General features: G+C 50.8%; 3 protein-coding genes and 1 long non-coding RNA gene across 9 annotated transcripts; 2 read left to right on the top strand and 2 right to left on the bottom strand.

Annotated features, from left to right (window-relative positions):
* Positions 1-484: 484 nt before the first annotated feature.
* On the top strand, positions 485-5978 carry LOC142605160 (uncharacterized). Its single transcript, XR_012838892.1, has 3 exons — positions 485-758; positions 3196-3304; positions 5107-5978. It is a non-coding gene; the product is annotated as an uncharacterized LOC142605160 (long non-coding RNA).
* SLC16A4 (solute carrier family 16 member 4) lies at positions 3754-17080 on the bottom strand. Of its 4 annotated transcripts, XM_010308894.2 has the most exons (9): positions 16686-17079; positions 16033-16139; positions 14808-14940; positions 14118-14261; positions 13486-13647; positions 12382-12930; positions 10850-11061; positions 10009-10102; positions 3754-5919 (listed from the first exon to the last, which is right to left on the bottom strand). In XM_010308894.2, the coding sequence occupies exons 1-9, from the start codon at positions 16699-16701 to the stop codon at positions 5765-5767; spliced, it is 1572 nt and encodes a 523-aa protein (XP_010307196.2). In that variant the 5' UTR covers positions 16702-17079; the 3' UTR covers positions 3754-5764. The 4 variants fall into 4 exon arrangements, with proteins under 4 accessions (XP_010307196.2, XP_075631700.1, XP_075631698.1 ...); XM_075775585.1 differs by lacking the exon at positions 14118-14261 and having other exon boundaries at positions 16686-17080; XM_075775583.1 differs by lacking the exon at positions 16033-16139 and having other exon boundaries at positions 16686-17080.
* On the top strand, positions 15466-27387 carry PROK1 (prokineticin 1). 3 transcript variants are annotated; one of them, XM_075775587.1, is made up of 6 exons: positions 15466-15696; positions 16036-16260; positions 22168-22269; positions 22907-23089; positions 25100-25225; positions 25985-27387. In XM_075775587.1, exons 4-6 carry the CDS (start codon positions 23018-23020, stop codon positions 26102-26104), a joined length of 318 nt encoding a protein of 105 aa, XP_075631702.1. In that variant the 5' UTR covers positions 15466-15696; positions 16036-16260; positions 22168-22269; positions 22907-23017; the 3' UTR covers positions 26105-27387. The 3 variants fall into 3 exon arrangements, with proteins under 3 accessions (XP_075631702.1, XP_075631701.1, XP_010304884.1); XM_075775586.1 differs by having other exon boundaries at positions 22870-23089; XM_010306582.2 differs by lacking the exons at positions 15466-15696; positions 16036-16260 and having other exon boundaries at positions 22184-22202.
* On the bottom strand, positions 18569-20379 carry LAMTOR5 (late endosomal/lysosomal adaptor, MAPK and MTOR activator 5). Its single transcript, XM_075775916.1, has 4 exons — positions 20232-20379; positions 20022-20083; positions 19476-19593; positions 18569-18940 (listed from the first exon to the last, which is right to left on the bottom strand). The coding sequence occupies exons 1-4, from the start codon at positions 20264-20266 to the stop codon at positions 18880-18882; spliced, it is 276 nt and encodes a 91-aa protein (XP_075632031.1). The 5' UTR covers positions 20267-20379; the 3' UTR covers positions 18569-18879.

Here is a 27387-nt window from a genome sequence, read left to right as displayed (position 1 = left end):
CACCCTTTGCCTCTCCCGAGCCAGAGTGTAATCCTTGCCCTACCTTGCCCACGTGAGAAATAATCTGTAGGGGAAAGTTTTGCAAAACTCGGTGGTGACTTAAGAGGCAAAGTCTGGATCGCTTTGGAAACGGAGACTTTGACCCATGAGTTACTTCTGAACCTGTCCGTGGCCGTGAGCAAGAGCTCCCATCTCCTTTGTGGTTACCGCAGGCTTGACAGCTTTTCTGTGAGGATCTCTTAGCTAAAGCAAAAACTGCCGTTTTTTCAAACATCTGGTTTAATTTTTTTTTCGTTAGCATAGCTGATAAATTCCCATTGACTTCAATGAAAGTCATTATGCTACCTTTAAAGACTGATTATTATTATTTTTTTTTAAAAACCCTCTTCACCTCCTGCAGAGGCTTTCATCTCGCTGGAAGCAAAACTTTTTAATTCAAGCTTTGCTGAATTTCAGCCTGACAACACTCTGCGTCGCGAACGCAGCTGCAGGACGTGTTCCAGGCAGGGAGGGAAACAAGCACCAAAAAAAAAAAAAAAAAAGAAAAACCACCCGAGTGTTCCTGTTATCAGCGTGTGTAAGGGCAAGTAAACAGCCGAAACCGCACACGGTATCTGCCAAACAAGCGGGTGAAGGAAGAACAGCCTTGTTTCCTGTTGCTGGAAGGCCGTGTTGTCATATCCTTACCCAACTATTTTAAATTGCTTTTTTCTTTCTTCCTGCGGCTTAAGGTAAAAGCAGAAACCTCAGGAGCATTGGTAGGTGGAGCACCTCATTTGGGGTGTGTTGTGTCACCCACAAACCAGGCCTGTGCCTGCTGCAGCTGCGAAAAAGCTTCTCGTTCTCCTTTAAAATCGGAATTATGTAGATTATCTCCCCCGCAACCCCGTGGTTAATGAGCGTCCTGCAAAGCCGGGGTTTCCTGCAGTGTCGCCGTTGGTGAGAGTCCTGCAGTGGGTTTGTGCGTAAAGCAGCCAAGGTGCCAAGGGAGGGTCAACGTGAGATCCCGGGGATGGGGTAAACCCAACGCTTCTTGACCCTCACCCTGGTCTCCGGTCTCTGAGTGGTTCCCGGTCGGCTCTGCGAGCTCACCCAGAGCTCGTGCACGTCGCGGGGACGGCAGAAGCGATTCCAGCCCAGCCCTTGGAGGGAGTTTTACAGCGAGATAAGGATTGTTGCCGATTATGCAATAAACCTCAGGATCAACTTTCTCTGTGTTTAGCGCCTGGGTTGGTCAGTCGTCGGCATCTGAGAGGAGCAGCGGGAAAGTCCTGGCCTTGGTTACTAGTAGATTATTTTTTTTTATCAAGAAGAGAGACTGTTGATGGAGAGCATGAGGTGGGGAGGCTTATTTTGTGTACTGAGGAATGGCTAAATCCATGTTTTAAAATCTCTGCCCTGATTTTCAATGACCCAGAGCAGGTTTTCACAAATACAGACCGAGGAAGGGGAACCTGCAGCTGATAGCCAGAGCCCTCAGAGGTGTACAATGACTGTATAAAATAATAATATAAAATAATTCCAGCGTGAGTTAAGGACTCTGTGCAGCACCCTTCTCGATGCAGTCTCCGATTACACTGACTTCCGTAGCTTTTATATATCTGAGCTGAGCCTTAGCAGCTTTTTATCCTGGCTTATGTAAAATCAGTTAAAGCGGGGATTAAGATCCGGCAGGTGCCCACCCCGTAAATCAGTCCTGCCAAAATACCTGGCATGGGTGCTGGAAGCGGGTCCCAACGGGCGATGGAGGGTGACCTGGCTCTTCTGGGCAGGGCTGTACGGCAGCGACGTCCCCGTGCTCTTGTGCTGCTGCTCGTTCCCTTTTTTTTGCCTAGAGCTCTGTCTCCGGAGCTGCCTTGCAGGGGTGTATATGCAGAATATGTATATATGTATGCAGAATAAATCATTGAATAATGACAGAAAAGCATTTCCCCCCCCCCCCCCCCCCCCCCCGAATTCCCAGGAAGGACGGTAGCCTTGCAGCCAAGTCGTAACTTGCTGTTAGTTACTCCTTGTCAGGAGTAACTAATCTTTACCTGCAGCAGCGAGTGCTGTGATGTCTTGTTGGAGAAGCCAAATCCATGCTTTCTTCTCCTTTTCTTAATCTTGCAGTGCTAAAATTAATCAGGAATCAGGCTCGCAGTCCCTTGTCCATCAGGAAACTTTCTCAAAAAAAGTAGGGGTTTGTTTGAAGGCATTTAGGGGTGTTGCACCAGGTTTCTGTTGGGGTACAGTGAAAATCGGAGCCTGGCTCCTTGGGCTTCTTGTAAAAGCCTCTCGTCACTCGGAGGCTTTGCCAGCAACCTTTGTTGCTGTATCTTCTGGAGAGATGTTTAGCATTCGGTTTCTCTGCACTGTCTTCCTGGCGTGAATTTTAGGAAGTTTTTCAAACTGAGGAATCTTTGGTAAAGTGCTCCCAAATAAGATTTCTCATCAAGATGCAAGCGCGGCACGGTCTGCCCTAGCATCCCAGGCATCACGCGTGCGAAAGATGAGCTCGAGGCAGGAAAATGTTCTGCTGAGTGGCTCGAGGCAGAGTGCTGAGATTGCTGTTAATTTTACAGGTTGGGTGGTTTTTTGTTTGGGTTTTTCTTTATTTCTTTATTGCAAGTTAAATGATTGCTTTGAAAAGATCTTGGAGGTTGTTAGCAATTTCTTTCTAATACAGAGCCAGGGCAGAGATGATTCTCGAGAGGTGCAGGCGGGTTGGAAAGCACGAGGGACTCCAGTCCTGTGCTGCGGGGCTGCCGCTCTCCCCGGGCCGGGAGGGAGGGCTGGGGAGGGCACCACATTTACACAAAGTGCTTTCCATGCAGAAGATGATTCTAAGCCACTGCTGCTCCTTTGCTCTAACCTGGATTGTGCGGTTGAGTAAAGGAGCAAGCAAGACGGGGATTTGCTGGTCAGCCTGAGAGATTACAGCTTTTAAACTCGTTTGGGTCCCAGCAAACCCTGCTTTTGCATTTATCCAAACAACCCGTGATGCTCTTTACTATGCAAAACTGGCTTTATGAAGTTATTTGCAAGATGACTTCAAGGGGATGGAAAAATCTTCCTCCGGGCAGATGTTCCCATCGTCGCTGCTGTTTGTTTCTCTAATGTGTGTGTTGCGTGTATTTTGCAAGTAAATGAATGGTGCTCGTTTTCAGAGCTGTGGGGAGAACTGAAACATCTGTTCTGTGCTTGCCTTTTCAGCGAAAGGTATGAGAGGAGAGAAGTGTGTCTGACCACCGGCGGTTATCCCCAGCCTGCTCGGTTACAAAGACAAAGGCTCGAAGACTCTTCTCCCGCCCCCAGGCTGACGGTAGGACTGTGCAGGGCAGCTGGGAGGACTGGCTTATTATGGGGACTGTTTGCCTCAACCTCTTTCATAGATAAGAGGCGAGCGGGGCTAGAGAGGCGATTGGCCTCTGCAGAGTTATTTTTGGGGCAAATAAAGGCTGGTGGTGCCCATCTGTGGGGTAAGATGCTGTGGGAAATGAGCTGTTTGCTCCTTTGCGGGAGGAAAGAGAGGGTGCAAGCACCGGGGAGACCCGTTTTTCTAAATATGGGGAAGGAATCGGTGGCACGTGATACTCTGGAGAGGACAGGGGAGGACTCTCCTCCTTAAAAACCTGGAGGGTTTGAAGGGAGCCCATTTGTTGGAGCAGATGGGATGGGAGGTGTGGACACCGCACCCTGCTGCAAATTGTTTCTTGGTGGCAAAAGAGGAGAAAATGTGGCAGGGCTTGCGCTGAGAGGAGGACAGTGTTGAGCAGAGTGCCTTTATTTACGGGCAGAGGAAGAGATTGGAGCACGAGGATAAGTGCTATAAATCGTGTGGGGCGGGAGCAGCGGGGCAAGGATGCGGTGTGTTGGCTCTTCTTCGTCCCTGCGTTGCTTTGGTCGCTGGGTCTCACGCTTAACAGCGAAAAGCACTACGGAGCTCAAATAGTGTTGGAGAGATGCAGGATAAGAGGATTTTTTTTGAAGCTTTTGGGTTGGAAAAGCTGAAGCCAAGTGTTCCTAATAGTTCCTATAACAGCAGCAAAGCAGCCCTTTAATTTGTCTTTAATTTGTTCAGGCTGAGAGTGATGAACTGTAATGTTGTAAGAGCTGAAGACTCAAATTTGCAAGGAAAGCTTCATCCCTGCTCCAGACGGTCTCAGCTGAAGGCTCAGTGTGGGACTGGCTTGAGCCGAATTATGAGGTACCTGCTTGCCCATTTTCAACTCCCAGTGCCTTAAATGCTTCTTAAATAGTTTTATCCTTAAACCCTGGTTGCTTGGAAAATGACCCACTGGAGATCCTCTCGTACCTTAACTGGTACAACCGAATCCCGTGCTGGGTTTGATGCTGTGGTTCGGGTGTAAAAGGACAATTTCTGAAGTGCTTGCTGCCTGCAAATGGAGTTAGGAGAAGCTGTGACTCAGCGTGTGAAAAATTAACCGCTTTGTAGCACTAATATTCCCCATCTACTGCAAATGCAAGGCTAAATTCTTCCCCTCCTTTAAGCATGCCTAGTTTCTTTGGCATTGTGTAACTGCTGAATTTGCCCCGTTATCTGCGAGGGAACTTTCTTGCCTGTGGCAATGTTTTAGCTCCTTAATACCGCTGTAATGTTCTGTAGCTCTTTATTAAATATGGACCGCTTAGTTTTGTGCTTGAAATAACCCATTTGGCAGTTGAAAGGAGCGTTTCTGTGGAGGAAACAACTCTCTTGTTGGTTTAATATTTAAAAAAAAAAAGGGGGGGGAGCAAAAAAAAGGATCATTCCAGTGGCTGGGATGGTTGCCATGTAAAACCCTTATGACATCCCAGACCCACATCATAATTTTAAATAACTGGTGATAATGCAAAAAAAATTGCAGCCTCACTACCTGAAAAAAAAGTCAAAGCAGCTGTGTTACATCTTGCCCATCCAAATTAAATCTGTAGGATGCTGGTTGAATACAGGTTCAGCGTTGCTGCCCAGCTCTGGAAGCTGCTTTCGTGTGTTCATCGAGTCCCCGGGAGTCACTGGATGATGGGTGGGGAGGGTGGGGAGAAGGGGAGCGGAGTCTCTGGGAGATGGGTACGATCTTTGTGTGCTGTACTGGCTTTAAGTAGAATTGGGTTTGCTTGCAGGTCCTCTGTACTGTGGCAAACATCACCGTGCCTGGGAGAATGAGCGGCCGTGGGGCAGCACCCTTCTCGAGGAAACAGAGGTTTTTGTGGAACAGCTGTTCTCCATGTCCTCATGGAAGTTTAATCCGTGTATCTCTGTACCGTTACTGTCCTCGCATCCCTCCCTGGGGCTAATTATTCATATCTGAATAGAATAAGCTGAAATCTCCTGCTGTGCTTTGGCACTTTTGAGGTCCTTGGCTGCCTCATCCCGAGAGGTGAGTCAGCTTTGCTCTCTCGCGGTGGTTGGGAAAGCTGGGGGGGGCGGCTCTGCGGCTCCGACACCGAGCTGTCGGACTGCACACGGGAGGAAGTCTGAGATACGGAGAGACACGGCTCAGGAGCAAAGTCAAGGTGAAGCCCATGTCCATCCGGGCTGTGGACCTTGTTTTGTTCCCATCAAATAATGCTTTGCACTATGTGTTTCTTAGATGGCTTTAATCACATGTGCAGGAGAAACATCTAGATATACAAACTGAATCTGTCATCTAAAAAAATTCCTATTTTCATTTTTGCTGCTGTTTATATTTCCCGGTGCAGAAGGTCTGTGCCGGCGATCGCTTTCCCATCGTGGCTGTGATCAAAGACCATCCTTTAAAATCCCCACCGCAGAATCACTTCAGCCGAGCGTGGGGCCGTTGTTCGGGTTGGCTTTTTTTAGCTTCCGTTTCTGGGCCGAAGGCTCAAAGAAGAAAGAAATAGGTGAGATGAGAGCACAGGCTCCAGCGAAGAGGAAAGAGCAGACATATGTCTGTGTGTAGTCATACAGCCACCCTGCAGGAGAAAAGATTGTTATTAAAGCTGTTGGATTTTTCTCACTGAAAAAAAAAAAATCATTTTGGGAGGTGGGCGGCAAGCAAAGGATGTGTGTTGTCATTTAAGAATTCCTCAGATATTTTCTTTAAATTATCTTAACTCTTTGTGTGCCTGCAGCATTTATATGGACACTTAGCACTATTGCCATTGGGATAACCAGCAAACTTGTAGGTCATTCTTCCTGGAGCTAACTTTTCCTGATCCTGGTAGTGGATGTGGATTTTAATTTGATTGAATTTAATCCCTGACTTTCCCCTCTCCCCTGTTTAAATGGGCCAAAAGTAGCTGCTGCAGCAGATGGAAGATCCTGTCGGACTAATGAGATGACTTGCATGTGTTGGTGTTTGCAACATCTGGGCTGCAAACTCCAGGTTCTCCAGCCTTGCCTTCTTGTGAGCAGCCCCAATTTAATGCAACCTGTCTAATATGAGAGATCCCAGGCCAGGAGCTTGAAGTGAACTTGCTTAAAAGTAGTTTTGCGAGCACTTAAAAGGAAAAACTCAATTCCATAAAGACTCAGGAATCTGTGAGGGGGCAGGTCACCTTTTAAAATGGCCTCAAAGCGTTTTGCTTAGTTACGGCACATCATCTCATGTGCAGACAATCCTTTTAAAGGTGGATAATTCCTCCCTTTGAATCTAAAATATCCAAAGGGATGAGAGTTGCTGCTGCACATAATAAAACCCTTAACATGCTCCTAGAGCTGGCCTGGGATGGTTGGATGACCGAGTCGGGTTAGCAGCTCAGCCGGATCTGCTGCTGGTGTAAAAGGCGATTCCTCCAGTGACATCCGGGGACTCGCGTGATTTATACAAACGTCAGATCTGGCCCAAATTTGGGATTCTTAAAACCAGCTCTGGTTAGGAAGGGAAATAATTTAGTCCCCGGAGCGTTGCCGCCGCTGTTATCTGCGAGTGCCACGGCTCTGAGTAGGGAAGAAAATGGTGCTGGTAAAATTTGGGGATCTGTGACAAACCAGGGGTGCCAACATTTTCCTTGCCGTAGATTTCCACGGCTGCGGGAAGGTTTTATAGAACAGAGGAAAGGCTGCAGGCTGCTTTGCTCTACCCCAGTTTCAGTTTCTGTTGGCTCCTGCCTTTCTCGGGGGAACTTTCAGCTCTGGTTCGGGTTTTTTTCTCAGGGATATCGTGTGAGCTGCGGCGCAGCTGAAAGGAGGATCCCATGGTGCTGGACATGGTGACATGGGTGGCTCTCCCGTGACCCTCATGTTTTGGCAGAATGGTTTATTCACAAAGGTGGGATCTGGTTTTGCCATCTGAAGGTCTGTGGGATTTGGAGAGTAGAAGGGATGCTAATGCAGTCATCTGTAAGATGTACAGGACTGAGTGTTCCAGTTGTGGAGCTCTGATTTATTTTAATTATTTTTTTAAATATCCTTCAGGATATTTTTTGAAAATTTTGGGGTTTTTTTTCTATAAGCTCTACTTGGTGCTGAAACACCAGCATTGCTTCTTTGTTGCCAGCACACCGACTGCCTTCCGCCGCATCGCCCCCCAGCCTTTCCAAGCCCGTACAGTGTACGTGCCCCCACTCCCCACCCAGAAAATAAATAATTCCTGCTGCAGAAAGCTGAATTAGAAGCTGGTGGTGTGCAAACTTCAGCAAAGCAGCAGTTTTGTAAGCAATGCCAGAAAATCCCTGCCACCTGAGTGGTCCAAGCTAGACATACTCGTGCTGCGGGCTGTGGTCAGGCCGATCCGTAATCAGAAATTTTGTTTATCCCTGATGTCCTGAGTAGCAATATCTAGTGTGAAGATGCAGGGAAAATTTTGATGAGAGCATCTAAACGCAGGTGCCAGCACAGCTTTCAAATGGCTCCATCCTGTCCCCCTTCGCCACGCGATTCTGCTGGGGCCGGAGTTCGCGCGCTGGTTGCTGGAATCAGTTTTGTAATTTTGGATTACGTGGTTTGTTTTATTTCTTTTGCAGTTTGACTCACTGATTTGTACTGTTTATGGAACTAAAATATACTCTTCTCTCCCTAGTTTGCTTGCAGCGTGCCAAAATAATGTTTGTTCTGTTTTGGTTTGGGTTTTTTCTCAGCGCAGCAGAGGCATCCAGCAGAGCTGGCGGACGAGGAGCAGGGAAGGAGCCTTCAAACTTTTCACCCTGTGCTTTCGGTCGGGCCGTCTGCCTCCGGATTTAAGGGCTTTTGCTTCAACAGATTTGCAAGTCAGTCACCTTTTCATTGCATTGTGATGGGCTTTGTTCTAGTACACAAAATAAGCGGTTTTAACCTTTGCAGTTCTCGTTATGCCTTGGGTTTCACTGCATTAAAAATACTTGAGTTTTATAAAATTCTAAAGTGGAGGTTTTAGGGAGGTCAGCAGCACTCAGAGGCCCTAAACCCCAGGGTTTAAATCCTGTTCTGTGTTCTGCAAGGAGCAGATGCTTTTGGACACTTAAAATGAATCGGTAGCTTCTGGTCATATTCATTTTTCACGCTTAATACAGCTGTATCGGAAGAGAAAATTGCAGAATTTATCTTGGATCACAAACCGAGATCCTGAACTCTGAACTGTTTCCCTCTCACTCTGCCTACAGTGAGACAAATCAGCAAGGCTTTTGCTTCTTGGCTTTATTTGGCCTTTATTTATCCCACCAGTATTAAGACGACTGATTTTCGTGGACGGCTTTTTGCAGGAAACCTGCTTGCTTTACAAAATCCAGAAGCATTCACATGGTGAGTGGTTAGCACTTTCCGAAAGCCAAAGGTTTCCCGTTAGCCCAAATATATTGGATGCGGATGAAAGCGTAACCGCTATCTTAGCACGTACAATGCATGGATAAGAGAGCACCAAATTATTTAGCTCTCTTCGTACTGGATGTTACTGCGTCGGGGAATTTACTGCGATGGTTGTACAGGGATTGCTTTCTGGTGGACATACATCTTGTATCAGCAGAAGAGATCTTATCCGATGGAAGCTATGTATCACTGTGACAGTGTAAAGCACACTGTCAAAGAAATGCTTTAGTTGCTGGAAATTACATCCATATACAGAGTTTTGCCAACCTAAAAATTTTGATTAAGGAAATCGATTTTTTTCACATGCTGGCGGTAGAGCAGCGTTGCTAAAACTTTGCACGGAGCTTGTATTTCCTGAATCCTTGGCGGCTTCGAGCAAAGTGCCTCTGCAGGCACGGGGCAGCTGAGTGAGGAGGGCAGGAAGCGATAAGTGAAGGACTTGCCAGGTTTTATTCAGGGTACATTTGCTAGGTGAGTGATGGGACATCGTTCACACTGATATTTGACCCTGCAGCTTTTTCTAGTCCGCTTGCGTCCTGAGGACCTAGGAAAAGCCGAGACCCTGTTCCCAGCTGCGAGGTATGGTTAAAGGGTCAGCACGGAAGGAAGAGCTTTGTCCTGGCCAAGATGTTCGGAGGAGAACAAGTCCCTCTCTTGTAAGCAGAGACTGCAGACTTGCTTCTAAGCACTTGAAATCTGCCAGATACTCACACCCGCCCTGGTTTTCTGGCGGAGGGAGAAGAGGAAAGGCTTTTCATCCCCCTTATCTTTGGGCCCAGGAGCTCTTGTGGCTGAGCTGTGTAATCTTCTTCAAAACAAGAGATTACCGAGACTTCTCCTTAGGTTTCAGTGCCTCTGCATGGTGGGACTGCTGCTGAGCCCGTCCTTGCATTACCTTCCTCTCCTCATCTCCCCTCCAGTCCCTCTGTTCCAAGGTCAGTGTTATAATGTCCCATTGGGGGTAAAATCCATGGTAACGTGGTCGTTCCTCTTCTGCTGTGGTCAGGGTTAAAATGGGCGGGGTGGGGGGGCTTAGCCACCTTTTTTCCACGTGGTTTTTTCCAAACCACTAGTTGGGTTTTGCAAATCCACGAGCAAAATATTGCCTGTGTATAAAGATATATTTCTGAAATATGGTTGGCTTTTTTTTCTTCCCCCTCACTTGGACAGAAAAACCACCCTTAGATGCATATGGATAGGAGAGCGAACCAGCAGCATGTTTTTATCCCTGGCTGTCTGCGGTGGGTAGATATTATATGCAACATTAGAATTAGAATTACCTGCTAGGGGAGGTCCACCGATGGCTGCTATCCCAGCAAAGAAAGCAGCAAACCCCAAGTAGCTGTGGAGTTTTTGCACACCCACTAGATCAACCTGTTTGTAAACCAAAATGGATAATTATTGATTGAGTTCACGTGAATGCGCAAGAGATTTATGGAGTTTTTTCTGGGGAGTTTCCTTTTCAGCTGCAGTTTTGAAAGGACTTTGCACCTGTAGGTCTGATCGAGCCTGGAATCCGCTCGCCTCCTTAAGGCCAGCATGGAAATTACTGGGATGCGAGATGCTTTCTGCCTTCCAGCTGCTTGAGCATCTCCTGAAACCGGTAACGCCACTATGCCTTTGAGGAAGGTGTTTTAAACTCTGAATTTCTTCCCAGAAAGAAACACCAAATCATAATGATGCCTCCCTATCTGGATCCTGCCCTGTCTGGTCTGTGCGTGTTGGAGATGATTCTGGGATCGGGAGCAGATATGCCCAACCCTGAGCGTTAGTGAGACGGGGACCAGGATGAATCCGTTAATTTCCCACGACCTGGAGCAGTCTCCTTCAGAAAGGAGGACGTGGAAGGCAATTAGCAGGGCAAGCTCATTAAAAATCAGCAATAAACTGCCAGTGTTTCTGCTGCATCGGGGCTGTGGATACCAGTAAGTGGGTTGGAGTGGAGAGTTGGGGCTCCCCAGTGGCTCGGACTGGGAAGGCTGGAGGGAAGAACCCTCTCGTGCTGGTCTGCAGCAGCCCAGGGTAGTTCAGCTTTAGGAAAGGGTTTTCGGATACTACTACTGTTGGAAATGCCACATACTGCGTTTTTATTATTTGTTTTTAATGAAATCTCCTACTCACCAGCACAGGGAGGACCAGAGCCATGAACCCACCGCAGAAAACGGCAAAGGCCACTGCGTAGGTCATGAGCGACGGGAAGGTGGTGGCCAGAGGACAGAGCAGGTTGGTGATGCCGGCGAGGACGAGGTAAGCCACATGGTAGTGATACTTCTTGGTCCAGTTCTGGTCGGCAACCCAGCCTGAGAGCAGCTGGCTGACCATCTCCGTGATGCCTGGGGGGAAGAGGAGTTCACTGCAGCCTCAAAGAAAGCTTTATTTTAAATTTTTTTTTTTTTTTTTTGCTATTTTGCATTGCATTCCCTGAAACGCAGCCCGATTCCACCAGCCGCTCACTGTAAAAATGTGGCCACAAAGGGCTGAAATGCCGGGAAGTTACAGGAAGGTGTTTTTAGGCTGTTGTAAAATTCATGCTTTTTTTTTTTTTCCTTTACCTTGGTGCCTGCTATTGCCAAGTGCCTGTGGGCGCACTAAAGTGGTCTGTAAAATTCAATTAAGGGGTCTGCGCTCAGCAGAAAACTCTGAAATGCCCTTCAGTAAAAATTGGAAAGATAAGCTTGCTGTTCGATCTTCTTCAAGATAGAGAAAAAGCAGAACGTTAAGAAGAAATATGCTTATGAGATTTTAATTTTTTTTAAAGAACAGAAGACCAGCATTTTCTTTTAAAGGCTCAGTAAACTTTTGATACTTGGATTTTACATTTCTCAATATGTTTTTAGGTGCTAAAGATCAGAGGATTGCTCACTGCCAGCTAATATCTTGCTGTCCATTGTGTCCCTCCTACTCTTAATTCAAAATGTCAGATTAATTCCTGTGCTCTCCTTCAAGATTCCTTGACAGTGTACATCATTTCTAAATATTGTACGGCAGTGTAGAAGTAAAATTTATTTTTGTACAATAAAATATTTTATGATGACTGAGATTGCAGCTGCTTTCTTAATCTGATGCAACTTTAGTGTTAATCCCTGCTTATAATCAGGCATGTTGTTATTTTTATGGGCTGGGGGTTGGCTTGTTTTTTTGGTTTTGTGTTTTGTTTTTTTCCCTTGGAGGTGAATATGCCAAATCCACATGGCTAGATCCAAGTTAATGGGTGCTTTTTTTCCCCCCCGATACTGAATTTTTCTCTCTCTGTGCACATTCCTGGGTCAGACTGGAGGTCTGTGAATGCCAGGTGACTCTGGATTTCTGTGGCTTGTGGGTTTAAGCAAAGCCGGGGCCCTGATGGGAAGGCTTTAGGAGGACAGATAGCACCTATGTAACTGGAAACTTGTGTTTGCTTGCTGCAGCGAGGATGGGGGATCATCTAACTTGGGTTGAGAGAACCACCCACCATGTGAGAGCGCCTTTGTACAGGGACAGAAGGCAATGCTATATATACAGAAGAGGGGTAAGGGCTGTGAGCGAAACCTCTTTCACGAAGATTTATTCTAGGACATGTTTGAGACTATTTCTCGGCAAGATTTGTGTTGCTTTTCTTTCCTATTTTGGCATCATTGTAATTGTAAATGGGTTTAAAGGATTCTTTTGCCTACCAGCCACGGAAATGAGGTAAGAGGCATCCATGCTGCTTATGCCCAGCGTCCTGGCTCTTGCTACCAGGTGGAAGATGGGCACGAAGTAGGCCAAGTGGCTGAACAAAAAAGACCAGGTGAAAATGCAGAAGACAGGATCCTTCAGTGGAGAGAAGTCGAGGAGAGGCTCTGAGTTTTCCTTTTCAGTCGGTGGGAGGGATTTGAAGCTCCTCTTGGCCTCGGTGGCTATTTCTGGCGAGCAGCTGTCCATGGGGGGTTTCTCAAACCCTTCCAAAGCCGGCGTATTTACCGGACCAGAGACATCTCTGCCATGGAGCATCACGACTCCCTCCGTGGTGGGAAGGTCCTGCGTGCTGCGAAGCTGTATTTCCCTGCGAGCGCTTTCGTCTGAGCATCCATCGAGGGTTTCTGAATCCTGCTTTGCCATTAAGGACCCATGGCCTCGACTTGTAGCAGAGGGGTGCTGAGGCGGCTGGGTGCAGCTGGGTTGCAGCAGCATGCTGGAAGGCACCAGGTTTAACATGATGCCTCCAAAAATTAGGAGAGTACCTGAGGGAAGACAGAAGATGGGGTTGGTTGGTTGGTTAGTTGGTTTTGGGGTTTTTTTGGCGTGGGAAAGGAGGAGCAGTAGGAAATGATCTTTCCAGATCAGGGTGCGGTTTGCATTGAACATGGAGAAAGCTCTGCTGTAAGGAGGAGGTATCTTACAGGAGCTTTTATTCCTGTTTTACTAGCTGGAAGTCCCTTTCCCTGGGATGCACGCAGCAAATCCAGAGCTACCTCTGGAATTTGGGAGTTGGTTTTGTTTTCCCTCATTACAAGTCCATTACACGTGATGGACCTTCAAGATGGCTGGAAAAGTGTAGTAAAAGTAGGGATTTTCAGTTTTGGTTTCTGAGGTCTCTGTTTTGACTCTGACTTAACTTTAATGACTGATTAAGTGCTTAATCATTAACAAGACATCCCCAAACTGTCTTAGAAGAGGCAGAGCTGTTCCTCGGTGCATCCAATTTTAATTTTTAAAAAGAGCCCCTTATCCTGCCTGGGTATTCTTGAACGCCCTCTTAATGCTGATGAATTTGAATAAACGGGAGATGCACTCACCTTGCCAGCCGTAAAAATCAATGAGAAGTTGAGTGAACGGTGCTATTAGAAACGTCAGCCCCATCCCAGAGCGGGCGATGGCGTTGGAGAAAGCCAACCGTGTCCTGCAGCGCTTGGCCATCATCACCGCAGCTGCCTGGTAAAGGCAGGCGAACCCCATACCTGCGGGAAAGGGAGAAATAAGGTATTTGTGCCCAAAAAGTGATTGCTTTTTATTGTGAGCCTTAGGGATTCAAAGTCATGCCATCCCAAGCTTGTTGTCCCCATAGCAGAGGTACTCTGCAGGGTTCATGGGCTGAAAGTGGGGGGATTTTTGCTCTTGCAGTCAGTGGAGAACAAGATTTCATGAGTGGAATTTAATATCTGGGGGGTTTAAGGCTGTGCACTTCTCATAAGGGATTTTAAAAGGCCAGGATTCACCACATATGTCGGGTCCAGAGAAAAAAACAAGGTTAGTTGGGTCTAGCATGTTGACACTGGTATTTTATGCTCCTGAGCATGAAACATTGGGGTTTCACATACCACCTCATGGAAGGGAGCTGGGGATGGTTTCCTATTAAAGGAACTGCCTGGTTTACCATGAAGGGAGCACAGGGAAATCTCTGCCTGGCTGCGAGTCGCAGGCTGCTCACCCAGGAGGAGTCCCATGGAGACGCAGAGGAAGGGGACGCTGGTGGCCTGGGTGCTGAGCAGGCAGCCCCCCCCAACCAAGCCGGCCCCGATGATGGAGGTCGGCCGCTCACCCAGCCTCCTGCAGACCACGGCCACGAGCGGGGCTGGAAGGGAAAGGAGGGAGAGGTCTCAGGCTGAAGATGGCAAACGAGGCTTTGAAGGGCTTGGGGACTTGTTAGTGGGTCGTTGTGTCTGGTGCCCTGGCCAGTGGCCTGTGTGCCACCCTAGGAGGGGGGAGGGGGTGACAAGAAATTCAGGAAGGGTTAATATTCCAGAGAGTGGCCGAGAGACCTTGCCCTGTACCCTGGGAGCTCGGGGGACAGGAGAAGGAATCAAAGCCCAAACTTCCAGATGTCCCGAGCTTGCTCCCTAATGCACGCTGTGAATTATTCAGCAACTGGTTTGCTCAGAGGCAATAATATTGGTGAGGCTTTGCTCGGAATGCACGTGATAAAGCTGCTACAGGGAGGCATCATGATCCCCATCCTTGGATCCTCTCCTGCTAAGATACATGTGGGTACCAGCCGTGTCCGGCTTGCAGCAGTCTGGGATGGAGATGGGATCCACAGAGGATCTGTGGTGCCCCTTCTATCGCAAGAAATGGGCTTGAGGTTGAAGTGCCGTCCTCATCCTTACGGACGCCAGCTTACCTCCTAAAAAGCGCAGGGAGGACATGATGGAGCCGATCCAGCTGACTTGCTCGGAGGAGCCCCCCACCTCCTCTTGGAACGCCACAAAGAAAATCCCGAAGGTCTTGAGCATCCCCATCACGAGTACGTTGACCTGCATTAGAAGCAGATGGAGGTGAGAGCGCTTTTCCTTCTGCTTTTCTTGCGTGGATAATTTGTTGTGTTTGGGGAGAAACAATCTGGGTCATGTTAACTGGAGTAGCCTGTGTTGGGGAATATCAGCAGGGTGGACCAGTGGTGGCTATGCTGCCATTTATTAACAGACCCTCAAAAAACCTTCTGTGCAAACTGGCTTTTCCAAAGAAAAGGAACAATATAACACTAGAGCCTGACTCTTGTAGGTTGTTTGGTTTTTTTTCTCTGTAAGTTATTTTTTAAATACTAAAAAATAATCTAAATGGGTCTGAGTGCTCAAAGATCACTAGGAGTTGATGAGGTGTTGCACAGGGATGGGCATGAGCCGGAGCGGTTTCGCAGGCTTGCCCTGCCACGGGAGCAAAGGACAGTTTGTGTCCTTAATTTTAACTCCCTCCCTCCTCCCTGGCAGCAGGTGGTTAATGATCGGCAGCGAGTTCCTTTGGCTGGAGTGGAAGTGGGGAAAGCGTTCCTGTGCTTCCTAGCTGGGGAACGGAATTGTCTTCATCCCTGATGAAGATGGTGTGTGGTATCAAAGCCTGTGGCATGGAGAGTTAGTGCCTTTAGGTGGTGTGGAGATGCTCGGTCCTCCCGGGAGAGAGTAACCAAGTGCGTGTGCTGCCCACACCCTGCGCCACTCCTGCGGTCGGTCCCTTGGACCCGTCTCAGCTCTGACCCCCTGCTGCCCCAAGGTGGGATCTCGTCCTTACCGAAGGTACAGACACCCCTTTGGGGTTTGGCACCCCAGCGATGGTGCGTGTGAGTAGGGAAAAGTCATCTTCTCATTGCGAGCTGCCTTTTGGCCCTGGGCCGCAGGTTGGGCACCCTTGTTGACATCCCTGAGATGAGGTGGCATTTCATGGGGGAAGGGGTGTGTGTGTCTGCTCAGCCCCTGGTGAAATGGGTGATGGCACTCGGTGTAGCAAAGTAACGCTGATTTTTGCCCTTAGCTGGGTGAGATCAGCCTGTCCTGCCCTCAGCTCTGTGTGAGTGAGACTCGAGTCTTTCTCCCAGCCCCAGCAGGGTTTGGGTGATTTTGTTCTCTGCTTACCAGGAAGAAGTGGAACACCACTCCCCATGCCCACCCTCCGTCCGCAGCTTCAGCACCTGGGTTCTTCCCTGCTGCCAGAGCCTCCGGCTCTTCCTCTTTCCTTTCTCCTGGAAATGAGAATTTCAGGACACATGAACACCTCTCTCCATTGCTGTTTCAATTCAAAAACCTGTTCCCATGAAAGCATCAGCTGCCTTTGAACCCTTTTGCTGCTTTGCTGTTCATGAGGTAGGCGCCGGTATTTTGCATTCGGCTTGCAACAGCTTTTGAGGGTGGGCGAAGTTTTATCAACCTTTTTGCCAACAGATGTGAAGTTGCACGTTATCGCTGCCTGCAAACAGTTTAATATCCTTTCTCTTTCCCACCAAATTACTGTAACTACTTAAGCTTTAAGGGATTTTAAGTGACGAGCACCTTACTGCCGCCGTAGAGCAGATAGTTTGGTTGGTTTGTGTCAGAAGTCGGGGGGGTCACCGTCTATCTGTATCCATGGGTGAGCTCTTGTGGGAAGCTCTCCCTTCCCCGTCCTTCCCTGCTCACCTCCCTTCCATCCTCTCGCCCATCCCACACCTCTGGCAGCGGCAGGATCCTGCTCGAGCGAGCAGCAGGATCCTAGAGCAGTCGGGGCTGATGAACCTGAAACTTTTCCTTACCGCCTTGCTGCTGCATGCTGGAAAATCCTCCCCGAAACAGTCGATTGCGAAGAGGAATTGTCTCTTCATTTGCTCCAGAGACTAAATCCCCCCTTCCTGACTTGGCACCCCAAAGTCCCGTCCTTCATTCACCTCCGAGGAGGACGACGGTGCCCATCCTTCCTGACGAGGCCCGAAGTGGGACATGGAGCCCAGCAAGCACTGGGGCTGTGTGGACGGAGCCCGTCCTCCTCCTCCTCCTCCTCCTCCCTGGAGGCAGAGCGCGGCTTGGGGGCCCCCAGTCCAGGAGTCCCTCCCCTTCCCCAGCTGGGAGCAGGAAACCCGTGGGCTTGGAGCAGAAATCCTGCTGGGAGGAAAAGGAGGGGAAGCCTGTGAGGGCTATAGCTCCAGGCAAAGCCCTGGATCTTGCCAGACATCGAGCGGAGCAGGAGGTGGCAATGGTGGACTGCAGCGAACCCTGGGGCTCCTGACGGCTGCAGGGGAGCAGAGCCCTGGTCCCTGCCTGCCCTGCCTCCGGTGCGCAGCCCTTGGCCCGGGAAATTGTGTCATTTAGGAGGGGATAGTCTGGAAAGGTTTAGGTTTTCCAGCTAAGATGTTCGGCAGCTGGAGCAGAGCAGCTGTGCTGCTGCAGCCCTTGAGCAGAGCTGGGAATCGAGTTGGCTCCGTGGCTCTGTTGTAAATACACACGAACTCCTGGGTAAACACAGCCCTCGCGCTTCCTCCCCCCGTTTTGGCTGACCTGTCACCCCAATCAGCGTTGCTGAGGTCAGATAAAATTGTGGGATCGTGATACTGATCTCTGTTCCCCTCCCTTGGCAGAGAAGGCAAGGCTCCATCTTCCTGGGAGAGCCTCAGATAGATCAGAGCCTATGGAGGAGCTTTCCCTATAGTAACGCTTCTAATATGTGCATTAAGCTTTTATTGAAGTGGGATGGTTTTTGCAATGAGTAAGGTTTAAGGGCTCGAAGGACGGGGGGGCTTGGCAAGTGGGAGGAAGGTGGCAGCAGCAGCATCTGGTGCGCAGCATCTGTACTGGGAGCTGTCGGGTATCTGGGAGGAAATGCTCCAGCTGGAGCTGCTCCTGGCCCTGTGGGCTGTCAGAGAGCAGAGAACAGGGACCCTCCAACACCACCACACAGCTCGGACGCGCCAGCTCCTGCTGCCAAGGCCGGGGGGTTACGCAGCATTAACACCCACCCCGAGGGGTGCACAGAGCCCAGCCGCGCAGGGCAGACTCGTCCCTACCGCCTGTTTCATGCACAGCAACAACTGCGAGACTGCTACTGTCGCTGACAAGCGGAGCTGCTCCTAGTAGTAAAATCAAAGAAGCACAGATGTCATTTTATTTCTGAGCCAGCCCAATTTGTTAGCTCAAGCTCTGCTGCGAAGCTTGCCTTTCGCTTTACACATGGACAGATGCAGGCCAGCTCCTTTTTACTCCCTTACACATCAGAAGCATTTGAGCAGCGTTTCAAGGGAAAAGCCTTTCCGTACAATTGTTCCCTGCACCATTTCAAACGCTCGGATCCGTGAGGAGGGAGGCCTGGATTTGTGACGATATTGTCAACATCCATTTACAGTTCACGCAGGGAACAGGCAGGGCCAGCACGTTTAGGTTTAAACTTCGATCCAAGGCATAGCAAGCGACTCTCGCACAGAACATTTAACTACAGGAACTTCCTAGTTCCTTTCCCTACATTTCCTAGGAGAAACTCCTTTTCCAGTGGAGGAGCCTCCATTAATTCAAGTCTTTGTGCAGTGCTCCTTTTCTCTAGAGAAATGCTAGTGGAGAAGGGATTGGGGGAATTTACCTCACTGGGCTTTGGAAACAAGGCAAAGCAACGGGCCACGGTTCTCACAGCAGCAGCAGAGACACAAAGGTGTGTTTTTGCAGGTAATTTATTGATTTCTCCAACAAATAAGGCCACACACACACACGTACACCTCGTAGTATCTGATCATTACACAAGCTTGGCAAGTGACCCACACTTCATCCTCAGCAGCACAAGTGCTGTAATGTGAGTTGGAGACCCCGATAGCTATACAGGAGCGGTTAAGTGGAGAGGGAGGGCCTTTGGCCCAGGGTTGGTACTCCAAGCACGTTCTGTGCTGGAGCAGCAGAGGAGAGTGGTTGTCCAGTGAGGATGGAGCTGGGTCAGAGGGGGGAGCGGAGCGGTGCGCAGGTTCCCGAGGGTCAGGATGCCAGCTTGTGCACTGCTACAGTGATGCTGTCGTGCTTCTGGATCATGATATTCCTAAAAAAAAAAAGTGCTGAGGCAGCTAAGAAGCCAGATGCAACAAGGAGGAGGTGATGTGGGTGGGAAACTGGACAGGCGGGGAATCATTCAGTGGCTGCAGCAACCCCCAGCTCTGCGCTAGACCTCTCGGTGACTGCATCTCTTCTGCCTACTCCCACAAACGGTGCTGGAGAAGTCTTTGCCTACCATGCTGCTGGGCTAGAGCATGGGCTTCGTTATCCATGGGGATCCCAGGTGTGGAAGAAGTATAGCACTGCAGTAACCACCACCCTCTGAAAGGTTTCCTACTGCTTTTACAGTTCCTGCTCCCTGCATTCCTATCAATTTAATGAAGTCATGTGCCTATGACAGTGACTACCTTCCCCCCACGGCTTCAGAGATGGAGCTTCCTCCACAGCTGCCCATTTAGCTCAAGATGAGGAGAGCTATTCTAGGGATCTGACTCCAGGGAGGGCCCCAGGGCTGGGGGGGGGGGGGGGCGGGCAAAAGGCAAACAGAGGGGAGAAGGGGCACCCCCGGGCCGGGAGCTCACCCGCTGTCTGACTCCAGGCACACCACAGGCGTATCGGTGGGATCGGAGGTGAGCTTGGCTGCCTGCTGGGCGAGGACAGAGATGACGCCAGCGTGCTCATCTGAGAGGGTTCCTCGGCCTGCGAGACGGGGGAGATGTTGGCCGAAGTCACGCGTGTTGGGACGGGGCTTCACGTGAAGCAGCCTCCCCTCCCCGGGGCCAAGGGGGGCTGCTCCTGCCCAGGCCCGTTTGCCTCCCCTGGGGGCTGACGCAGCTTCTCCCCTAAATGTGACCCTCAAGCCGCTGAAGAGCCTGAATTTAACTGGCAGGAAGCGCCGGCTCCGGTTATTCTCCCGTGCGCGGGGGAAGCGGAGCACCTTGGTGCAGGAGAGCGCCAGAGGGACCCTGGGGACCCCACCGAAGCAGGTGGGGGAGGAAGGCTGCAGGAGGGCCGGGCCCGGTGCCCCCTCGCTGGGAGGGCTCCAGCGGGGCCGGGCCCGGTGCCCCCCGCGGTCCTTACAGGGCCTGGGCTGAGCCCGGTGCCCCCGGCGGTGCTCGGTTACTTACAGCCCAGGTTGAGCCCCTGCGAGTCGGTGCACAGGACGCCCACCACGGCCGGGCTCTTCATGCTGCGGGGGGAGAGAGCGGCGGTCAGCGCCGGGGCGGCCCCGCACGCCCCCGCCGGGCCTCGGGCCGGCCTAGGCCCAGCTCGCCCCCCGGCCCCGGTGCGGCCCGGCCAGCCCTGCCCCCGTCCCCCGCGTGCCCCCCGGCCCGTACGTGTCCTCCAGGTGCTGCTCCAGCGTCCCCTCCATGCCGCCGGGCTGCGCGCGCCCCCCGCTTCCGCCCTACCCGGCCGCTCCTGGCAGCGGCGTCACCCACGTGACCCGCGCCGACGGCGGCTCCGCGGGGCCAAAAGGACTCGGTGCGCGAAGGCGCCCGCCCGGCTCCATCGGGGGTACCCCGGGGCACTCCCCCCAAGCGCTCCCGTCCCCCCTGCCCGCGTCCCTGGGAGCCTCCCGGCGCTCCGTGCAATGCCGCACCCGCCGCAGGCTCATCCACGCACTAATTTGTCGGGGTTAGCTGCCCGCACCCCCTTGCCCCCACCCCCCCGCAGCCCTCCCCGCGCGATCTTTTTCCCGCACAGTTGCCGTTCTTGGGGTTCCCCCCCCGCTTTTCTCCACCTTCACACCTCTGAGCGTGGTTTATTTGCGTTTTCCTTCCACCACACGGCTCAGGGGTTTTATGGCAAAATGAAATTAAAGAGGTTTTTTTTAATAGCGCACACCCTCCTGCCACGGGGGATGGGGGGCAGGGGGGACAGGGGGCACAGGGGGGCACGGGCAGCAGCCCAATATTTGCGGCAGGAAGGGCCACGCTGGACTGGTGCATACGGTGCCGAGGGGGGGGTCAGGACCCCCACCCCGTTCCCACAGTGCAGAGAGGTGTTAAAAGTGATGCTCAGCCTGGCTCTCCTGCAAGGACCCCCCCAAAAACGAGCCTCGCCGCCAGCGAAGAGTAGGAGGTAATTTATGGCGGGTGCATCGCAAAGCTCGGCGACGCTAATAAGGTGCTGGCTGAAGCCGTTCCCGATGCGCCTGGCGATAGATCTTGGCTTGTCAGGTCGGAAAATTAAAATGTTATTGATGGGGGAAATGAAGTGCAGCAGGATTTTTTATCTTTTTATTTTATTTTTCTTTCTCCTTGGTCAAGCCAAGAGCTCTCTTGGGCAGCACCCAATCCTGCCTGTCCAGGGTGTCCCCACCACATCCCACCCTGCTGGGATGGCTTGGACTTAAATTGCCTTTTTTTGCATATTTTTTTTTTCCCCTCCACCCCTAGGAAGCAATGCATGACAAAAATACAAACATGCAGTACGGAGGCCGGGGACTGCATCCTCCCCATCGCGTCCGCACCTTCTCAAGGAAACCTCCCCAAAATAACCAGTCCCGAGCCCTTCCCGGCTGCAGGATTTCTGGAGGAGGGGGCAGACTTTTGGGAGAGTTGGGATTAATTAGTTCAAGCCTAGGTGGAGGAGACTTTAGTGAAGCAGCGGAACAGCTGCCACATCAAAAGAAGTGCTGGTTTCCACGCAGGGAAATGCCTGGGCTATTTTTAACTAATTCAATAGACAATTTAGCACCAGACTGCTACTCTACAAAAGAAGTTCAACAGAAAAGCCCGATTAAACTGCGGGGCTCTGATCAAACCCCAGTTTCAAATCACAGCCTGTCACCTCGGGCCATGTTTCCCCCCCCTGGAGCTGAGCCTCTCAGCCACTCCCCGACCCTAATTTGTCCCCATAGACCAGGTTGTCAACATTTTGGCAGCCCCAAAATCAGTCTCGAGGATGTTTATTCCTCAGTGGGAAAAGCCAGAAAGGACAAAATTCATAGGGCTGGTGAGGACCCCTGATACCACGGGGATGGTACCTTCTAATCCAGGGCTGGAAAAATCCATCTTGCTGGGTCAGAATTGCAAACCCAGCTTTATTTTAGGGGGAGGAATGGAGTTTTATTTCCTGCCCTTGTTGTGCAAAGGATCTTAGCCACGGTCTCCGCTTGCATGACCCTGGCCGGCACGGCTGCAGGCACCAGGAGCTTGGTCCTGGGGGCCCTCGGCCGAATCCAGGCTGGACCATGGCAACCCGGGACCGTGTGTTGGCCATGGATAGGTGTTTAAATTTTTTATTATTTTTATTTTTTTTGTATTGCAGGACTCCCAAAGGAGCAGCATGGGATGAGGCAGCGGGTGAGGAACAGCCCCAGCTCCGTGGGGCCATCACAGCTCTCCCCGATGGATGGGACTGTGGGGGGCGGTGGGTGTTTTCCCCGAGCATGTTGGGCTGTTGTCCCTTGCATCCTCCCAGGATGTGCGCATTAAAAAAGAAGCAGATAATTCCAGCTTTTCTTGCCTTTTTAGCCACTTCAGCAATCCCTGGTCTTATTCCCTCGTGCTCCCAGGAGATGCCGCAAATGCAATTTGAGATATAGGGGATATACTTCAAACCGTAAATCAACATATTTACACATTAAATTCAAATACAAACACACCCTCATTACTGAAAAAGACATTATTCCCTCTCTGCCTTCTTTTATTCTCACAAATAAATGCAGCTGAGTCTTTATTTCTACAGGATATTTATCACCGAGCCACATTATTACACATTGCGCTCTTACAAGCCGAGAAGTACCAGGCTAACTTCATTCTTGTGTTTTCTTTTAGCTAAATAATCACAAATTCTTAATTCCATTCTTAAGTGCACCTGTCGGGGATAAATATGGACGTAGAGGTGTACTTGGAAAATCCAGCTGTGTTGGCTTAGCTGAAAAATAACCCTGGGACATGGGTGCAGGTGGGAGAGGTGGGGGTTTTTCCTTTCCTCGGTGGTTTATTAATATTTCTTTTATGCCATTAGAGATTCAGGTCTCATCTGCTTATTCTGAGATCATCAGGGGGAAGAAAAAAAGCCCACGGTGGTGGAGCTGCAAGGGGTTATATAGGACGGGAGGCGCGGGGCTGCTGCAGACCTTGGCGCACAGGGAGACGGCTCCTGCCCCGGCACCATGGGCCGGCTGCTGCAAACCCTCTGCGTGTTCCTGCTCATCACCTCCTGCCCCTGCGCCGTCATCACCGGGGTAAGTGCCGCTCCCATCCCCAACCTGGGGGATTTATTTATTTTTATTATTATTTTGGGAAATAAAGGAGGAATCAGTGCCTTTCGCTGTTGCTTTGGGGATTTTTTTTTCCCCCCAATGTCTTACTTGTTTTTCCCTCTGCCAGCTCCAGCCCATGTGAGTGTAAAGTCGCTCTAGCGAGCTGCTCTTTCTGCTTCTCAGCACCGTGTCAGACCCGGCATGCAGGGAAATGGGGGGTTTAGGAAGTTTTCCAGCAGGGAAAAAAATAATACACCTTTGTGGGCATTGCCCAGAGCATGTTCCCAACTGGGACAAAGGCTCAAGTATCCCAGATTGTCTTTCTCACTCCCAAGTTAAGAGAAATTATTAAAAGACGAGGGAAATGTCGGGATGCAAAGGAGAGGTACGATGCTCACCTTGCTGTGCTAATGGGCTTTTGGGGCTTGGTGTGTCCGAGAGCTTGGTGCTGAGCTGGACTGAGGTTGATGCTAAAAGCAAGAGGAGCAGTGAGTTTTGGGGACAGAATCCAGGCTTTGCGACACTTAAGGAGTCAAGATGCTGGTTTTAGCACTCCAGGCTTGGCTGACCATTCCCCCTCCTCCCCTTTTTCCCCTGGCAGTGAAAAGTCTGTTTATAAACCAAGACAACACATTTGCACCCCGGCTGCCTGTCTGCCTCTTGGCTTTTCCCAGCCGATGGGAGGTTTGTGGTTGACTTCGGCTGGCTCTTGGCTCCTCTTTTCCCAGACACCCCGTATAGTCAGACCTGCTTCTTTCAAGCCTGTGATTTTTTTTTTTAGCTGGATCTCCCCAACCTCTACATGCAGCCTCCATCAGCACACCACCCCCCCACACCCCCACCCCGAGTTTGCAGGCAAGGGTCCGTTGTTGCTGATATCTGATTTTTAACAGTATTTGGGTGTTAGAGGGTGCTTTGGATGCCGGGGGAGAATCAGGTTCCTTTCAGGAAAGGGAAGACTCTGCAAAGTCCCCTTATTGCCACCCTGCAAGAGACCTGCACCCCAAGATTTCCCTGCTCTATCCACTGCCCTCGTGGTTTTGCCCCAGTTGGAAATTACAAGCGATGTGCTTGTGGCTGGGAGATCGTGGGAGGGAGACTCAAGGCTCAGCGCTTGGGCCAGGGAGGGAATTTGGTCCTTTTTCCTCTCCATCTCTGGGGAACAAGGAGCTCAGCCCCGTCAGTGCTGCAGAACCTTACGTAGTGGCTTTTAAATACACTGGTGGCCACAGGGATAGGTCCATATTTAGGGGTCTGCTGGCTTGCAGGATGCCTGGAGGTGCCCTAAGGAGGGGGTCACCCCAGGGGGGGTTGGGTGAGCCCCATCGGTGCTTCTTGTGCTGCCAACCCAATGTCAGAAAAATGGGTCGGGTGTGCGCTGAGCTCCTCTAGTGATGGCTAGCACAGCCTGGGGGGGGGGAAATGACCTCTTCTCATCATCCGCATGGACTTCCAGGTGTGGTGGTGAGCTGGTGCAGGGTTTGCATCCGTGCCTCAGTTTCCCCATCCTGAGGGGGCTGAGGGGAGGTGACCGTTTTCCATTTTACATGGAGAGGCCGAGTTGTTGGCATTAGTCTGCTGCCTACTAACAACAACAAAAGCATTGGGCATTTGCATTATTTAGCAGATTTTACAGGCTCAGGTGGGCGATGCATGTGCACGATGGAGGATCCGAATGCTGCTGCTCTGACTTGGCACCAATGCTACTTTTAAGTTGGGCAGCTGCAAAATTTTCCTGTCCCTCCCATCACTGTGTGCACGACGGATTTCCTCCTTCACCCTGCAAACCCTGTCACCCCCAATCCAACCCGTGCACTGCCCCAAAACCTCCCCGACCTAACCCAAAATGGGAGAGCTGGGAACAACAAACCAACAAACCCTTCTCCCTTAAATCCCCGTTAAAGGGTTACAGCCAGCAGCTTGGCGTGGGAAGAGGGGTAGTGATGCTTTCCCATGCGGATCCCACTAACCCACCATCATCCCCCTCCCCAGGCCTGCGAGCGGGACCTGCAGTGCAGCAGCGGGACCTGCTGCGCCGTCAGCCTCTGGCTGCGGGGGCTGCGGATGTGCACCCCCCTGGGGCAGGAGGGGGATGAGTGCCACCCCTTCAGTCACAAGGTACCGGTGTGGGGATGCCCAGTGGGGCTGGGATGGGGGAACTAGGGCACCGAGCTCCGGGCTCCTCCGGTAAAGCTGTGGGATGGAGAAGGGGATCAGTGCGGAGAGGGGCTGGGGTGGATTTGGGATGAGGCTCCGAGCAGTGTCGTGGTGGTCCCTGAGCTGGTGTGGTGCAGCTGGTTTATCCTCTAAAGTATTTTGAGCAACCCCCTGACTATCCATGCCACCCTAAATCCTTGGGATGCCCTATGGGTGCTGTGGACCTTGACCCAGAGCTGGGACCGAGCCGCCTGCCCCATTCATTTAAAAGAAAAGCACACGCTGCGCTGCTGCAAATTGAGTCGTAAATGCTCTGCCAAGCGAGGAGAAGCCAAGTTAATGCCACAGAGCTGCCCCAGCGCCGTGATTTCTGTTCAGTAAGGAACCCCAGCGCACTGGGATTAGCCCAAAGTGTGATGCTGCTGCAATCCCTTATCCGTGAGGATTTAGCGGCAGCATCCCGACCTCGGGGGGGAGCGTCCTGCTCCGTGCTCCCATATTGATTTTGCATACTGGGAGCAAGATTTAATGACGCTGCGCCGTCTGCTCAAACAAGGAAGGAGCGGAGGGCTTCAGAGGGATCAAAAATTAATTTCAGGCATATCCCTATTAAACCTCTGAGAAGAGCCAGAGATGAATCTCAGGGCTTTGATCCCATTTGATGATTTTATGGTTGTGGCAAAGCCCTGACACCCTCATTTCTGCTGTGTCTCTCTGCAGGTCCCTTTCTTTGGGAAGCGCCAGCACCACACCTGCCCGTGTTTGCCCAACTTCATATGCTCCAGGTTCCTCGACGGTCGCTACCGCTGCTCCATTGACTTCAAGAACATTGATTTTTAGGGGGATGCTCCCGGCTCCCCATCCATGAGCCCCCAGCACCCGTTTCTTGCCCTCTCCCATGGCCATCGGGTGCCCACATAGCTCCATGCAATGTTAAAAGTGCTTTTCCAGGACAGTGTTGCTATAAATATATGTTATATGGGGAAACTGAGGCATGGTCAGACCATCTGCTCTGACATGTGGCTTAGCAAAGCTCTGTCCCAGCCCGGAGTAGGACCTGGCTCCAGCCTGCTCTGCAGAGGAGCAGCTTGAAGGACAGTGTGTGTGACAAAGATCTGTGGCCTCAAAAATCCCTTTCACAGGATGTTGTCTGTCTGTAGCGGATGCTGTCAGTTAGCTGTCACCACTCTCCTTTATTTCATACGGTAAAAATCAAGGGTGATGCAATTCGGAAAGACTGAAAGTCGATGCTGAGCACCCAGCAGCCCAGCGCTGCCTCCCAGGGTTTTTACCCTGGCACGTGATAAAATCTGGGATGTGAAGCTGGGCAGCATCATTTCATCAGCCAAAGCATCTGCGGGGCCGAGCCCAGCAGTGAAGGGGACGGTGGAGACCCCCACTAACTATTTTGACACTTTTCGGTCATGCATTAGGAAAGAAAAAAATCAGAGAGGCAGAGACTTCCTTTTGCGGAGAGTTTGAGCATTTTAATCAACAACCAAAACTTCAGCTTCTGCCCAAACTAACCCAAACCTGAATCCTCTGCAACCCCCCCTGCATCCTCTGAGCTGCTTTAGCTCCCTGGCAATTCCTCCTGGATAAACCATTTCCATCCTGATAATTCCCATCGTGATATTGCCCAATTGTGTCTTAGCAGCGTATTTCTTCCCTGGAAGCAGCCCTTCAAGCTGATGATGGATGATTGAATTTAGCCTGCAATTAAAAGACATCAATATCAAGTAGCCATGGGAAATTCAGGAATGGGCTTTCCCCAAAGTTCGAGCGATGCGATGTGTTTGGCGGAGGCTGAAGCAGGGCTGGCTGGGGCCGTGTTGTGCCAGATGTGGGTCTTTGGGACGGAGGAAAATGTTTTCCAGCCTCAACATCTGCCTGGGGTTCTGGCACCATATGAAGTTCGGGAGCCTCTCTTTATGTCAGTCGAATTTGAGAAGAGAATGGGGTATTAAAGTTAATTATATATATATATGAATGTGCTAAAAGTTCTTTCAGACACGTGCTTTCAATTCCCCTCTTAAAAACATATTGTGGAAAAATCCTGTGTCACTTGAGGGGTTCCTACAGCAATCCCTGGAAAAGAAATATAGAAAAGAAATAAAAAAGAA

This window comes from Balearica regulorum, chromosome 25 (genome assembly GCF_011004875.1).
Source record: "Balearica regulorum gibbericeps isolate bBalReg1 chromosome 25, bBalReg1.pri, whole genome shotgun sequence".
Lineage (NCBI taxonomy): Eukaryota > Metazoa > Chordata > Aves > Gruiformes > Gruidae > Balearica > Balearica regulorum.
This window is presented reverse-complemented; position numbering and strand designations above follow the sequence as displayed.

Coding starts and splice junctions, on each gene's coding strand:
- SLC16A4 (XM_010308894.2), bottom strand. Junction 14,941..16,032: donor TGGTGTTCCACTTCTTCCTG/GTAAGCAGAGAA, acceptor CTTCTAATGCAG/GTCAACGTACTCGTGATGGG. Junction 12,931..13,485: donor TGATTTTTACGGCTGGCAAG/GTGAGTGCATCT, acceptor GTCTTCCCTCAG/GTACTCTCCTAATTTTTGGA.
- LAMTOR5 (XM_075775916.1), bottom strand. CDS start 20,266: ATGGAGGGGACGCTGGAGCAGCACCTGGAGGACAC. Junction 20,084..20,231: donor GAGCAGCACCTGGAGGACAC/GTACGGGCCGGG, acceptor CTCCCCCCGCAG/CATGAAGAGCCCGGCCGTGG. Junction 18,941..19,475: donor TGCCTGGAGTCAGACAGCGG/GTGAGCTCCCGG, acceptor TTTTTTTTTTAG/GAATATCATGATCCAGAAGC.
- PROK1 (XM_075775587.1), top strand. CDS start 23,018: ATGGGCCGGCTGCTGCAAACCCTCTGCGTGTTCCTGCTCATCACCTCC. Junction 23,090..25,099: donor CCTGCGCCGTCATCACCGGG/GTAAGTGCCGCT, acceptor CCCCCTCCCCAG/GCCTGCGAGCGGGACCTGCA. Junction 25,226..25,984: donor GCCACCCCTTCAGTCACAAG/GTACCGGTGTGG, acceptor GTCTCTCTGCAG/GTCCCTTTCTTTGGGAAGCG.